Source organism: Lissotriton vulgaris, chromosome 2_1 (genome assembly GCF_964263255.1).
Source record: "Lissotriton vulgaris chromosome 2_1, aLisVul1.2, whole genome shotgun sequence".
NCBI lineage: Eukaryota > Metazoa > Chordata > Amphibia > Caudata > Salamandridae > Lissotriton > Lissotriton vulgaris.
The window spans coordinates 620,044,331-620,059,323 of NC_141687.1; the positions used below are offsets into that span (position 1 = coordinate 620,044,331).

The following is a 14,993-nucleotide window of genomic DNA, read 5'->3' on the forward strand; positions in this document are numbered from 1 at the left end:
GACGCGGCAATCAAGGGCAGTGCCGCACCATGCGTCTTTGGTATCTCTGAATAGGTTGCTCATCTTCGCAGGACACTTTGCGGGTGCCGAAACGCCAGAAAGCGATTTCTGCAGAAATTGGGGTTGAGTTGCGCAGTGTATTTTGTGGAGTGTTTCATTTGCATAGCTCTTTCTAGCCAATTTCGGGGAGCAAAGGCGCATTCCTGTAAGGACACAAAGCTGAAAGTGGGGAGTGCTTGGTTCAGCCCCCTGGTTGTGACATAGTCCTGCGCACAGTGGCCCTGCTGTATGTGAAACCAGACGCCTGTTCTCCAGCGGGGCGGATGCTGTACCTACTCTGTGGCAGATTTCACGAGTCACTCAAGTGGGAAGGCTCATCAGGTTGGTTGTCTAACATATCTGAGGGTGTTGGATGTTCTGAGGCCCCTTTTCTAAGGTGTGTGCTGCTCCCAAACGTCCGGCGACCATTCTAGTGAACTTCATATTATTAGAATGCTAACGTGTTCTGTTTTCATATGTTGCAGTATTTATATTGCTTTCTAGACAATTTCAGGGAGCAGAATCTCATTATTGTAAGGACACAAAGCTGTAAGTGGGGAGTGCTTGGTTGGATGGAAGGGCGTAGTACTACTGTTTGCCAATGTCGAAAATTACGTCTTGACGTAGGGCGCGTTCACAATTATTGCTACACATATATAATTCTGCAAACTGAATCGTCCTAAGGCAGTGCAGGAAAGGCAATATGAAACAGCCGCCTAGGGCGCATCCCTTATGTCTCATTACCCAACATGCCAGAACATTCCTCTCTTCCTATACTCCCTTACACTTCTGTTCCCCTCCAGCACTTCAAAGTAAACGTAAGATGACATATTGTTATATGAATATCAACATTTCCCAACATTCTCATGTCCTCTCTTCCCTTCTATCTCTCTGAATCTTCCCTCATGTGTTTTCAAGCAGCCGGAGGATGTCCCCATAGCACTATACAAACAACAAACATGTTATAAAATGATATCTTTACCCTCTCCCTTGTTTCCTGTATGCCCTTTCCCTCACCCCTGTTCTCCTTATTTCTGTTCTCTCCATCCTTATACCTCACTCTGCTCTTCTGCCTCACTCTCCTTCCTTCTGCCTCACGCTGCTCTTCTCCTCACACTCTGACCTTCTGCTCCATGCATGGTTCTCCACAAATAACAACAATTATCTGCAAACTTCTTGGGGCTGTATCAGCCGGTTCACACGTAGCAGAGCACTGCCATACAACTGCAAAAAAATTTCAATGTGATCGGAAATGAGACAGTGGCGCTGAGAATGGATGCAGGCGCAATAACATTAGACTTGTTGGTTTTGCTGAGGGATTGGAGGATCCAACCCCATGCACTGCATAATGCATTGTCTTGATGTTTGATGCTGAACGCTGACTTATCATACTTTCTTGTGGGGCGGCCTCATAGGTTCTTGACGCTACGCCACCGCTGAGACCAATAATCTCCTGTGCTTTAAATTTTCCAGGATTTGCAATTGTCCTTCATGTTGCTCTTCCAGGCCTGTCTAAAAGTTATTTTTGCTGGCAAGACTTTTTTTGATAGTCCAGACAGAACATGGCAGTGTAGTAAAGAACGCCGCGACAGGAGGAGGTGAGATGCTGACCAGGAGGTGCATCCTGGGCTTGATGACAGACCGTGCACTTGGACACAGCTGCCACGCAGGAGTCTGAAAAATAAGAGACACCATCAGTCAGCAAAGGCGACAACTGGTAGACATGAGTATTGGTGATCACCACCTGGGGCTGCTGATCCAACTACGGCTGGGAAGGGCGGTAACTGAGGTTTGGCAAGTCTTTGCCCATCTGTCCATTCTGGTTCTAGACATTACACTTATAGACTGCTTGTTCTGCCTCTATAGCTTAACCTTTGACGGCGTGCATGTTTTCAAGGAGTTATGGGGGAGTCTAAGTATAGTGATGAGTTTGATGTTCTAATGCCCTGTTAGTAGTTCTCTCTGCTGTTCTCCGCGATGGATACTTCCACTTTTCAAAGTATTGGATGAGGGGGTATTTTGTACATTGTCCAGTCTATTCGACCATCCGGATGTAGCTCTTGGATTACTCACATTATATTAAAGCAGAGAATGCATTTCTAGGGAGTACGACGCTTCGCCCATGGGACCCCCCTCCCTCAGGGCCTAGTTTGTTTTATGATCTGGAATCTGAATGGAATTCTTGACGAGGTTGAGGGGCAGTCTTGATAGCATACTCTTACTCCATAAGTCCCACCTTGTGGAGGATCGCTGTCCCTTCCTCACCAGATCGGGCCTCTCCTAGGTTTTCCGTGCTGGCGTTACTCTGCGCTCTCACAATCTAGCCGTCCTTGCTCCTCTAACATTCCCATCGAAATTATACATGAGTTGGTCAGGACAAATGGAGAGATTGTGATAGTCTTTGGTCTTTTAAATGGCCTACACATTTCCTTTTTCAGCGTTTATGCGCTGCCCCATTATGAGAAGATTTTAGGCATATTTTGGAAGAGACACTGACGCAGCTCCCTTGGAGACCTTGGGTGCTGGGGGTGACCTCAATTGGGTGGACGAACTTCCCCAAGACAGATCAATGTATTCTCTTGCCTTGACTACTTTGTACTCGCACCTCACTGATAGCAGAGGTGAATATACTGGCCAGGGGGTCTCTGACCACTATCCAGTTGTGCTAATTATGTGGCTTGGTCCATGAGGTGCCAATGCAGGTTGGCACCCGCGTACATGGTTGCTCCAGCCCATGCTTCCTTCTCTGGGGACGTTTTAACATGCTTGGGTAGGATCCTTGGTTGGCCATTGGCTCATACCCCCAGAATCACGTACTGCCAATCTCCGTCAACATTTAGGGCAACAGATAGAACCGGCCTCTCTTGTAGATAGGGCTGGTGGTGGCCAAAAGAGAGAGAGCCAGTTCATGGAAGTCGGAGGTCGCCCCATTGAGAGTGGAAGGCAGGTCTCGATAGATGTATGACCCTCGAGTGGCCAATCCCTGTGGCAGGGAGCTTCCTCCGAAACATGAGGGTTTTGGGCAACCGGTCTTGCTACTGCTAACATGCAGGCCAGTGGAACAAACTGAGGAGGTTGGGAGTGTGGGAAAGTAGGTTGGGGCGGGGAGTACTTGAGGAGTGGGTGTAGAAGCGAGTCTGATTTCCATGTAGGGTGGTAGAAGTACCTCATTTCGTTCAATTGTTTTTGTTTCATCTACACCACCAATACTATAAATCCCATTACAACAGCATGGGTACTGTGTAGGCTATCTTTAGTGCCACCAAGCTTTCTACCTCAAGCTGGCACCCCAGCGGTTGGGAGGCTAGTATGGATTGAGATGTTGGAAAATTATTTAGAAGCACTTGATGTTATCAGTTTCTAAAATGCTAAGTAACTAGGCCTGGAAGTAGGCCTAGTTACTTAGCATTTTTGGCGTATATGACCACATCTTCAAGTACATGCCAGTAGTTGTGGATAGGTAAGTAGTAGCTATAGCTGATGTGCATAATGAAATTAAAATGAGATTAGAAACACAGTTCACAATGTTGCAATGACTAGGCACAAGTTCTACTCCTCAACCCAAAGACAAGGGGAAAATATCGATACGTTTGTGGGAAGACTAAACAGCAAAAATGTGTCAATTTTGTACCATAGCGGACAAAGGATCATGTGATCTTTCAATGCTACAAGAATGACTATGATACAGGCAATCCCACATTAAAGGAAGCATTTAAAATTGCCAAGATCAAAGAATGTGAAACATATCAGGTAAATACAATTGATGGAAGGACACAAAATCCAGGAATTGTCAGTGTTGAGGAATATCTTTGCTGAAGTGGGCTTATTTAGGATGAAAACACTTCCTCAGAATAGCTTCTCAACTGTGTAAGGCAGAGGAGGAAAACTGCAGTCCAATGCAAGACCTAACATGCTGTTCATAATCCGAGGAATTGTTGTGGGACTCTGGTCACTGTACACTATCATTCCTACAGACCTATTTGAAGTTACTTGGTATAATGTTAAATTGAATACCAAGGGCATTAACACCAGAAGATGCCAAGGCAGCAGCATTGACATGATAGATATGGTCCAATATCAAGTTCCTGGATTGAGTGAGAATCAGAAATGTCTACATGGCAAGTCCTGCACGACTATCCTGAACAGGGTGCATCAATATAACTTAAATATTATCATTAATCTGAGAGTGCCTGACCAAGTCATGGTTATTTGTGGCACAAGTGAGAAGGAGATTGTCTGAAGCCCAGATGTGTGTGAGTTGGGAGCAGGTAAAGGATACAATTCTTAAGACGCTGCTCTTGTTAGACGTAAGACAAGGAGGATCCCTTTTGATCAGGAAGATGGTGAAAACAGTGTTCTCTTACGGTGATAGAACAGATCGAGGCACTATAGCAGTTGTCTGAGTGTAATCCCAAATAAGGCAAATGGTAACATGAAGTTTTATGTAAACTTATGTTGTGTAACCCATAATATTGTGATTGATTGTTTACTTCCAAACATCAATGAAGATGCACTATTTCTCAAGGATGACGAGTAACTATTGTAGGAAGCTGCCTCTATATAGAATATACCAAAATAAGGTATAGCTTGAAAATCGTCCATAAGTTCCCTAATGAGTGGACAGGGGCTTGCGGTAGTACTCCCAAGGGGTGCTTCTCAGGGGGTAGTGTGGTCGAGCAGCTTCAGGCTTATCAGAGAGGAGTGTTAGACATATGCAGATCCACAAAATAGGCAATAAATGATGCACTTGACTCAATGAGAAGATCCACACTGATATACACAAATATTTATGGCAAGACTTCAGCCCACAGGGGCAATAGATTTGTTTTATTTTAATAATTTGGAAGTGCGACACCGATGTGGGTTGAAACTACATGCACCATAATACTTTGCAAAATGTGCTCATGAGGCCAATAAAAGGAGGTTGTTTAATTTAATTGAAATAGAGGTTTGAAGCTGTATTTTGCACTTTACAAATGGCAGCCTGAGAACAAGGATGGGAAGCATGCAAAACGTTTGTATTGAGATATATATAGGCGATAGAGACCGAGTGATTAAAACTATCTGAAAATTGAAAACTGTGGAGTGGGAGTTTTCTGGAGTATTATTTGTTTACACCAATTTGCCAGGAGATAGATGGATATATATTTACACACGCATCAGAATCAATACGATCAGATAAGTACGTTTTGCACGTGAAATACTTTGTGGTTTAAAAAGTTGTCATTGCATTTGTCAGAAGCTTCAATGTCCTCCTATGGGAACAAGTACAGCTTTCAGGTAGAGTACAGTGGGTTACAAGACCAATCTCGCAGACTTGGCGTGAGTATCTGGCAACGTCCAAGGCAGCACCAGCAGGTCACCCCCAGCAGCACTAGGGTGGCCGGGTGCAATACAGCTTAGGTGCCCAATGTTAGTCAACAGGGATCGCTTTTTTGTGAAGAGGCTGCAGTGTCTGACTGGGAGGCCAGTCCGGTTGAACCATGCAAAGAGCTCAAATCTTGCACTGCTATGGGTTGTGGGGACTCCAGTTTTTCTCCTCTTCTCGGGCGGCTGGCTGCAGAGGTTCTTTGTGGTGTTGAATGTCTTTGTTCTGGAGCACTCGCAATTGAGGGGGCCTGCAAACAGAGGCTGCAGGTGACATCATGGAGTTCACGAGGGTTGAACCCAAAGTGGACTCAGTCTCTTGAGGACCACGCTGACACCATTGGCCCACTTTGCGGGCATGCCTGTAGGTTTGGGTATAGTGGTGTCGGGGTTTGGCAGTTCCACAGCCCTTGTGGTTCTTCTTGGGGTGTCTGCAGGATGCAGGGAAGCATCTTTGCTACTCCACAGTAGTACTTGAGTCTTTATTGAAGGCAGTCCATCCTCCCAGGCTTTGAAGGCATGGCAGCTGCAGGATGAGATTTCTTTGGCGAAGTTTCGACAGGGAACAGCAGGCATGCTGGCAGTGCCACTGCTAAGTCAGTTGCTTTTCTTCAGTCTTCTGCTTGTGTGGCTCTTCAGTGTCCTCCTTCGTGGGTCAAGGTCCAATTTTCTGGTGACAGGGCCTCTCCTAACACTTAATTTAGGGGAGTGTAGGGTAGTAGCCAATGGGCTACTTACCCCTTGGAGTCATTACTTCCCAATATGATCACTTCCTGGGGAAGTGGGCATAACCCTATTTCAGAGTTCCAAAGTTTGCCATCACAAAAATGACTGACTCTGAAAAGTCTCCTCCATTTCATGTTGCCCACCTTAGGCGTGTCCACTTCCTCATCTGTGAAAGGAGCCAGATTTGCATACCAAAGGAGGGGGGCTCTTTAAAGCTCCTTCCTTGGAATGCTAATCTGCTGCTCATTCTGTTTGTGGGGTTGTAAGCATCCTCTGCCCGAGCAGGCTTGATTTCTGGCCTCCTGAGAGCAAAACCCCCACCCCCTTGGGATCAGGAACGTGTCTCTGATGGCATCCTGTCAAAAAACAGTCAGCACACCACGAGCTGGTAAGTTTGCAGGGGGCACCTCTAAGGTGACCTCTGTGCATGAATCAATAAATCCAGCACTGCCATCAGTGTTGGTTTATTAATACATGACAATTGATATAAAACATCCCTATTTTCAGTGAAGTCCCCATGTAGCTGGGGAACTCTTTTTCACCAGAGAACAGGATATGTGCTCAACATTGCTTCCTTGTTCACTTTTACTGGCAGCAATAGAGCTGACCAGCACCGAGGAGTATCTGCTCGTGCAGATATGCCCTCCCCTGTAGTATAGTACAACCTGCTTTAGGGCCATAAGGCCTGTTGTAGGGGCGAGTTACCTATACTACATGCAGTGTCTGTGGACATGGCACACATATGTGTCCTGTTGTGTTTTCATTTTTTCTGCACCAAAACACTCCGCCTCTAGTGGCAGTCTGTTTGAGAGGTTCTTTAGGGTGGCACAATTTATGCTGCAGCCCTCAAGTAGCCTTTTTAGCCTCCTTGCCCTAGTTACCAGGGGTACCTTTTTCTAGGGACTTGCAGGGAGTACCAAAGTTATTGCCAATTGGGTAACTGTTGTACCATTTTGGGATAGAGATATGGCACTGGGGACCTGGTTAGCAGGAACCCGGTGCATATACAGTCAAAATCACATCAAATACCAGGAAAAAAGTTGGAGTGACCATGTTATAGGGTACTTTCCAACCTAACCCTCCTCCCTAATGAAAGGCCTGTGGCCTGTTAGGACAAGGAAGTGAGAGCCTAACAAGTATGGCCTCCACTTCCTCAGGTACTAAACCATAACAAAGGCTTTTCTCTCAATGCTACTCAAACTTGATTTGTAAAGCACTACTTGAGTTGTACCTCGCCCCGTTCCACCGCGGCTGACTGTGCCGTTAGTGTGGAGGGCGAGGCGCCATCTTGGACTGGGTTGGACCGGAGCTAGCGGTCTAGCTCTTCTGGGGAGGCAGGGCATAAAACGGAATGTGTCTTCAAGAGTGCAGCAGGCGCGTCGATGGCGCGCTGAAGGTGTGCCTAAGGTAAGCCCGTCCGCGGCCAGCCAGGGGCCATAGACCATACCCAAACATTTTCTTACTCATCGGATGATTTATTCTCCTTAAAACCTCCTGATCATCTCTGCCCAACTTTACCCCCGCATATTTTGAAGCGCACTTTTAACTACGGCATCGCTAAAGACGCACTTTCCGGCCCGATCACAAATACAAAAATTCCCAATTTACCGGCACTCGCGTTAACACTAAGCCACAGCTGAAACTTCGCTGCATGTATTTGAATACACGATCAATGGTGAAACATCAAATGGACATTTTCTTACTGACCTCTCAGAATCCTGATATTCTTCTGATCACAGAAACCTGGCTTACCGAAGACTCACTAACAGATATTTTAGCTGCACTCCCGTCCGATTACTACATTATAACAGCTAACCGTCCTTCTGGTAAATCGGGTGGGGGGTTGCCGCTATTATCCATAAAAATCACAATTTCATTGCACTCCCCTCCTTGGTCTTAACAGATACTGAGAATATTGTCATCAAAACCGACACTGACAGTGGTACCCTTGTATTAGTTTTGCTTTATCGACCTCCCCCACCCCACCCCCCACACTCCATGCCTACGTTCCCTACATCACTTACAGAACAACTAGCCTCGCTGGTAATAAACTACTCTAAAATCACCCTGATCGGGGATCTTAATTATTAGTTTGACAGCACAGAGGTTGATACCCAGGCATCAGAACTCCTAGACCTGTTCACAGACCTAAATCTGACCCAATATATACACTCCCCCACCCACGAGAAAGGTCACAGCCTGGACCAAATATGGTCCCATAACCTTCCACTATTTCCATAATGCCCTGCATCTGGTCTGACCACTTTCTCATCCATTTTACATTTACAATCAGCAGGCAAATGAGATCGTCACCTCGGGTGGGTGGGGAAATCAGGAAATGGAAAGCCACAAACTTACCGGCCTTTCTAGACACATTGGCCATGTCACTGCCCTCTTCAAGTACCGACCTAGACAGTATGGAGATGGCGCTTCTGCAATGGCTCCAACAGGTGGCTGACACTCACGCGCCTCTAGTGAACTTCTCTCGTTCACGTAATAGTGATGCCCACAAATGGTTTACTCCTGATCTAAAGCTTGAGGTCCGGCAAAAAGAAAGGAAATGGCGAACCAACCTCAAGACAAAGAGGTCTACTGTTTTGCTCGAAAAATATCAAAAAACTATTTTAAAGCATAAAACAGACTATTTCTCAGCAAACATTTTAAACTCTCAGAATAAATCTAAAGATGTTTTTAATATAGTTAACGATCTCTGCAACAATGAGAGAACAGCCCCTCCTGTAATCCCCACGCAAGAACTATGTGACTCTCTAAATCATATTTTTAAACACAAGATTGTCACCATAAAACAGAGCATACCCATACCCTTAAATCAGACTCCTATGGATGACAGTTACACTGGAATCCCTCCCTCCAATTGATACAAAGTCCTTCTCGGAACTCCTTTCCTGTGTCAAGTCAGGTTCTCCTAATGATATCTGTCCACCACATATTTTTAAAGAGATAGGATTAGCTATTCCACAAGGCATTCTTCCTATACTAAATGAGTCACTCTCACAAGGTAAGGTACCCAGCAGCTTCAAGAACGCTCTGCTTATTCCCCTAGTAAAAAAAACGGGAGCGGACCCGCTGGATTCAACCAACTACATACCTATTTCTCTCCTGCCCTATCTGTCTAAACTTTTAGAAGCATATGTCTCTAGTTGCCTGTCAAACTTTATTGAGAGTACTCAGTATCTGGAACCGAACCAGGCAGGCTTCCGTCCATTCCACTCTACTGAAGCCGTGATACTAGCAGTACAAGACACTCTAAAGTCCAATGCAGATCAGGATATCCATCAGGCCCTTGTGCTCCTCGATTTGTCAGCCGCGTTCGACACGGTTGACTATGACATTCTGATCAACCGTGTCGAGCAGGCGGGCCGCAGGGGCCCTGCTCTGAGCTGGATAACCTCCTTCATTGAAGGCCGCACACAATCAGTGCGATTAGGGACTTTCACAGCTTCTAGATCTCTCTCCACCTGTGGGGTCCCTCAGGGATCCTCACTTTCCCCGTTATTGTTTAATTTATACCTCCGTCCATTACTACACTCCCTAAAAAATTATAAAGTCACCGTTTTTAATTATGCAGACTACCTTCAGCTTGTCTTTCCCTTAAATACTCCAGACTCTGTGGCCGAGTTAAAAAAAGACTATGACACACATACAGAGATGGATGAATGTCAACCATCTTAAGCTGAACCCGGGTAAGACGGAACTGATCTTGCCCGGGAAAAGCGAACTAAGTTGGGGTCCATACTTTTGGCCACTTGCCCTGTTCCTCCTCCCCCCCACGCTAAATCTATGTCGGTTAAGAGCCTGGGGGTTACGCTCAGCGCAGATCTTTCTCTCAAGGCACAGGTGGGAGCTGTTGTATCTGCCAGCTTCTTCCAGCTTAGAAAGATTAAAAAAATAGCACACTTGTTGTCACATTCTGCACTGATTCAGGTGACTATCGCACTTGCTCTCTCCCACTTAGACTTCTCAAATAGCCTCTACTTAGAACTCCCAGCAGGTCTTTTGAGGAGACTACAACTGGTCCAGAACCAGACGGCCAGACTTATCTGGAAACAACCAAAATGGCAATCTATTAGACCAGGCCTGGAAAAGCTACACTGGCTTCCGGTAGCTTAAAGAGTGGCCTTTAAAACCGGATGCATCACCTTCAAAGCTCTACAGAACAAAGGCCCCAATTTTATCAGGGAGCTAGTGTCAAAATATGTCCCCTCACGGAACCTCCGTTCCGCTCACAAGGCACTAGTAACTGTACCTCAGTTTAAAAGGAAACGACAGGGCGGCAGCTGCTTTTACCACCTAGCGGCTTCCCTCTGGAACTCCCTACCACTATCGATCAGACAGAGCCAGGATCTCCTGATATTCAGACAGACCCTAAAGACCTGGCTTTTCAAACAGGCCTACCATTAGAGTATTATGTTGTGTTTATACTTCCCTCTTCGATAGCGCCATGAAGCCCACGGGCGTACGAGAGCTTTAAAAATATATATTAACATAACATAGCATAACAAACAAGGCTCTCCCCATTCCAAGGACACAGTTGCCATGGGATAAACCTTAGTTTGGTTGTCAGCATGAATGTCTCACCAGTCAGATACTGTTCTGAGGATATCAGTTTCTCGATCACCATAGTGACACTTGCACATGTATCACTCAGTGCTTTAACTCTGATCCCATTTATATGAGGCTTTGTCTGTATTTTTCCATGTTAACAAGCCAGACCGCGAGGGCAGCTAAATCCTCTCCACCCTCTGAGACTAAAGTTGCTTTGGTGAGCAATCTGACACGGCCAGGGCTCTCCTGGGATCCCATCTGTGGCTTACCACTGCAGTTACTGCAGGTGCACTAGGGGGATTCTTTTTTTTTGGGGGGGGGGGGAGGCAGCTAAGGGCTCCAGTTTGGTGCCCACTGGATTTGTCATGGCCCCAAGCCATCCCAGTTCTTACCCTGGTACCCCACTTAGACTGTGCATTAGGTTTGGGCCCACCCTCCTGAACAGGTTTTAGGAGCCTTGAGAAGACTTTGTTTTTGTTTGTAGGCTGGTCACCATCTTTCCTGGGGGGGGTTGGGTGGTAAAACACATAGTCTTGATGGGGACTGCATGCACTCCTCAGATGTATTGTGTGGTTAGATCTGTTTGAAAGGCAGCAGGAGTCTTAAATTATTATGAACATGTTCCATGGGATAGACAAGCGAGCGCAAGGTTGTTGAACGTTGTACTAATTTAGATCTTGTAGGTGTAGGATGATGCTTTCTGGTGGAGCTGGGCTGTGTTCTTGGATAATTGCAGCAGGGCTTTAACACTATTTAAAAGGCTTGTGTGGTAGTTACGTTTGCGGCTTCTGGTTAGTTGGGCTTTAAGTTTAGTCCTAGATCTGTGTTTGGAGCTGTTGAATATGATCTCTACTGGCTGAGAGTGAATTGGCTATGCAGCTGGCAGGCAGTTATGAATGAGTGTGATGGCATTCTTTGACTAAGTACCATGTTATCCTTCTTTGAAATTTTCATGTAAAGTATTGTCCTTGGTGAATTGTTATACCTTATTTGGCCAAGGCTACTCTGAGTAGCCTAATTTAGAGATTGCTGTTTTTGAGCTATAAGTATGGCATCATCCAGAATCTGGGTGGTATCTGTGAGATGTTTCGACCATACATGGGTAACTTGGATGGAACGACTAGTGGTCCCATAGTGTTTGTGTGATGTCTCCTCTTTTACATTTCTGTAAAGTTGGTTGATCATTTGTTAATCAAGTTGGTTTTTGTAGAGCTCTGTCATTGAATTCATGAAGTTTGATGTCTGCAAAGAGGTCACAGTTTCAGTCGTGTTTGAAATACGAAGTGGAATTGAAAGGAAATCTACACCAGGAATTTATTCTTTAGTTTTTGAATTGAGTTTTTCACAGTTGCTTTTTTTTCTTTGTAAACAGATTGCACTTGGAACAGAAGTATTGCTTGTAGAGTTTGATTTGCCATAATGGGTGGCCGATGAAGAATGGTTAAGCAGTGGACCCCGTACCTCCCACTGTATAACTTTCGATATTATCTCCCATTACTTGAACCAAGCATTGCATGCTGTGAGCTTGATTGATTAGTTGATGGTGCATCTTTAACAGTAACTATAATGCTCTCTATTTATTCTTTAATTTCTAATATATCAATTTAAAGTCTGCTCTCCATCCCCAGCACTATCACACCAGCCATCTGGCCCCGCAGAGTGCCTTTGGGTAACTACCTACAAAGGTGTTGGAAATCATACTTCCTCTATCTGCTTTCTCTCAAATGTTACCATCAGAAACAATCCCACACAATCCACTTTCTCCTAAACCCAACCCTGTTTATCTACAACTGCTAGTGACTAACCTATCTCTCAATTGCGTCACTACAAAAAATAATGTGGTTTTCATTTTTCTGTCCCCTCCCACCCATGTTCATACAGCCCAATCTTCACTTCAAATCTACAACTCCCTTCATGTCTTTTAGACTTGATCAACATAGTCTGATCAGTGTTCGATTATGAGCTTAAGTCTCCCGTTATCTAACACACAGAGGACACTAACCCTCCAATTAATAAAAGAAGGAAAGGAATGTGTCCATTTGTCGAAGCTCTTCAGTCTGCCCTCTCTCCTTAACCACTCCTTTCTCAGAAACGGCTACCTTTAAAAAAAAAAATATATATATATATATATATATATATATAATCTCCGTGCCTGCCATTTAATAGAAAAATTAAACACCTGATTGATCTGTAGTTAACTGAGCATGCACTGATATAGATGGTACATCCAACTACTCTTGGGACAAGACACCTATTTTAAAGCTATTGGACCCTCACTCACTGACCTGCTTCATTACTGGGTCTGCTGTTCAACATGTATAAATAGTTTTATATCTTCGGTGACTTACTGAGCATATGCACTTCATAGGAGACTCCCATAATCTATTCAAATCTGCATTGATCAGTGAATTTGCTTTTGTTATCAACTTAAACACATAGGACCCCCCCCACCTCCCAGTTATATCTCAAAATTAGCTAATGGTGAACCAAATTACCATTTTATTGAGGCTTTAATAAAGTAAGCTTAAACAATTGTATTGAACGAGGGGTGTGTGTCACTTCACTATCCTACGGACAATGAGTCTCTGCTGCTTTTAAAAGCCGCTACTTGGTCTTCAGGGTTAAAGTCTTACACTTACCCACTACTTAACTTTTGGGTGATATGGGTGCTGTCGAGTATAGAGCGTTGTATGAAAAGCGAATAAAACCTGCCTTTGGATTCAACCCATTAAATATCATCTGGGTCTGTGGCTGGCTCCCAAACCAAACTGGTTGGAAGGCCACCAGTTGATCAATATAGATTCAAACAGTCGGTTGTATTGGTTAATGCGGAGTCTGGTATAATCGCCTATTCACGAGCTACAGCCCTGTAGTACAGGGGAAAAGGACATTACTATGAGTATCTGCCGATGGGTACCTAGACGGGTATGCAGGTGCTGTTGTCCCTCAAGACTGGATGAGGTGTACTCTTTCCACAGTACATTCTAGAATATACTGTAAGGCAGCCTACCCATAGTTGAGTATATTCTCCAGTCCATGCTCTATAATGCAGACTAGAAACGTGCGTGACCGCACAACTTTATATAGCCATTTTAGGACAATTTTTGCTATGGTCCGTTAGCCAAGACTAATGGCTCAGTTGACTAATGCATCCACTGAATTATCTTTTTTATTTCAGGGTTCCAATTTCTAATACCGGTGATTCCTTGCAGCCTTTCCCTCTCCCAATCTTGATAAAATTAGTTCTACTAAATTTGAAACAAGTTTGTTACGTAGTGCCAAGAAATACCTTGTGGTGGACATAAACTTCACAGGTTCTGTTGTCGTTTAAGTGTTTTTTTTACCCCTCTTTATTCCTCTTTGTATTTGCATATACAGCTATAATAGTAAAATGAGCTATCCAGTGTGAATACCAGACTTTAAGAATTCATATATTTTCACCTCTAGTTTTTTCTCCGGTAATCTTATTAGTGTGATTTTGTTTATGTTGTGTAGCAGCCTTTGATGATGCAGTGGAGGAGCGAGTGATCAATGAAGAATATAAAATATGGAAGAAAAACACTCCGTTTTTATATGACCTGGTAATGACTCATGCTCTCGAGTGGCCCAGCCTGACGGCACAGTGGCTACCTGATGTTACCAGGTGAGTTTTTCTGGCTTTATAGAAAGGGCACACTTGACAATGACGTTCATGTCCCCCTACCGTTTGATTTGTTTTTATGTGTAACTGATTTGGAAGGGTGGGGAGATTAACTTCTTGTTTTGTGTGCTTTAGCTATTCACACTGCGAGAGCTGGTATTAAATGGTATACATGTTGTTCTTGCTGGCTGTCATTATGCACATTTCTAAATCGCGGACAAAGCTATCCCACATACTTCTCTTCACTCCCTTTGATAGTGATAGTCTCTAGCGACCTGTGCTGCTATTCCTTACCCATTTTCCTTTATAGCCTCAGTTGCACCAATAATGGTTTCAAGGGATTTGCACTTTTTGCTGCACAAACAGTTGCCACTATTCCCTTAGACTGCTGTGCGGGATATTCTCTGGTGCCTTTTTCCCTTTCATATTCCAGCTACACCATTCCTTCCTGTAGGAATGTCTTTCTCATGTAACATATTCCTCATATAATCCACCTTAATTTTTCTTTTTTAATCTTTCTCATGAGGTTAGGTTAAGCTATTTTCACAATACTTTTTATCATGTGGCTCATCTTCACTAGAAGTTCACAATACAAATGCTTTCTCTTTGGATTAGTATGAGACTGCGTTGGACGGCACAGGTTAACGCGGTGCGG

The 14,993-nt window shown here is 44.5% G+C and overlaps 1 protein-coding gene across 1 annotated transcript in view; it reads left to right on the forward strand.

Moving 5' to 3' along the window:
* The window catches only part of RBBP4 (RB binding protein 4, chromatin remodeling factor), a 92,196-nt gene that overhangs the window by 4,202 nt on the left and 73,001 nt on the right, over positions 1-14,993 (forward strand). The window contains exon 2 of the mRNA XM_086955710.1: positions 14,194-14,341. Within this exon, the coding sequence (XP_086811836.1) occupies positions 14,194-14,341 (148 nt within the window). The remainder of the gene's footprint in view (positions 1-14,193; positions 14,342-14,993) is intronic.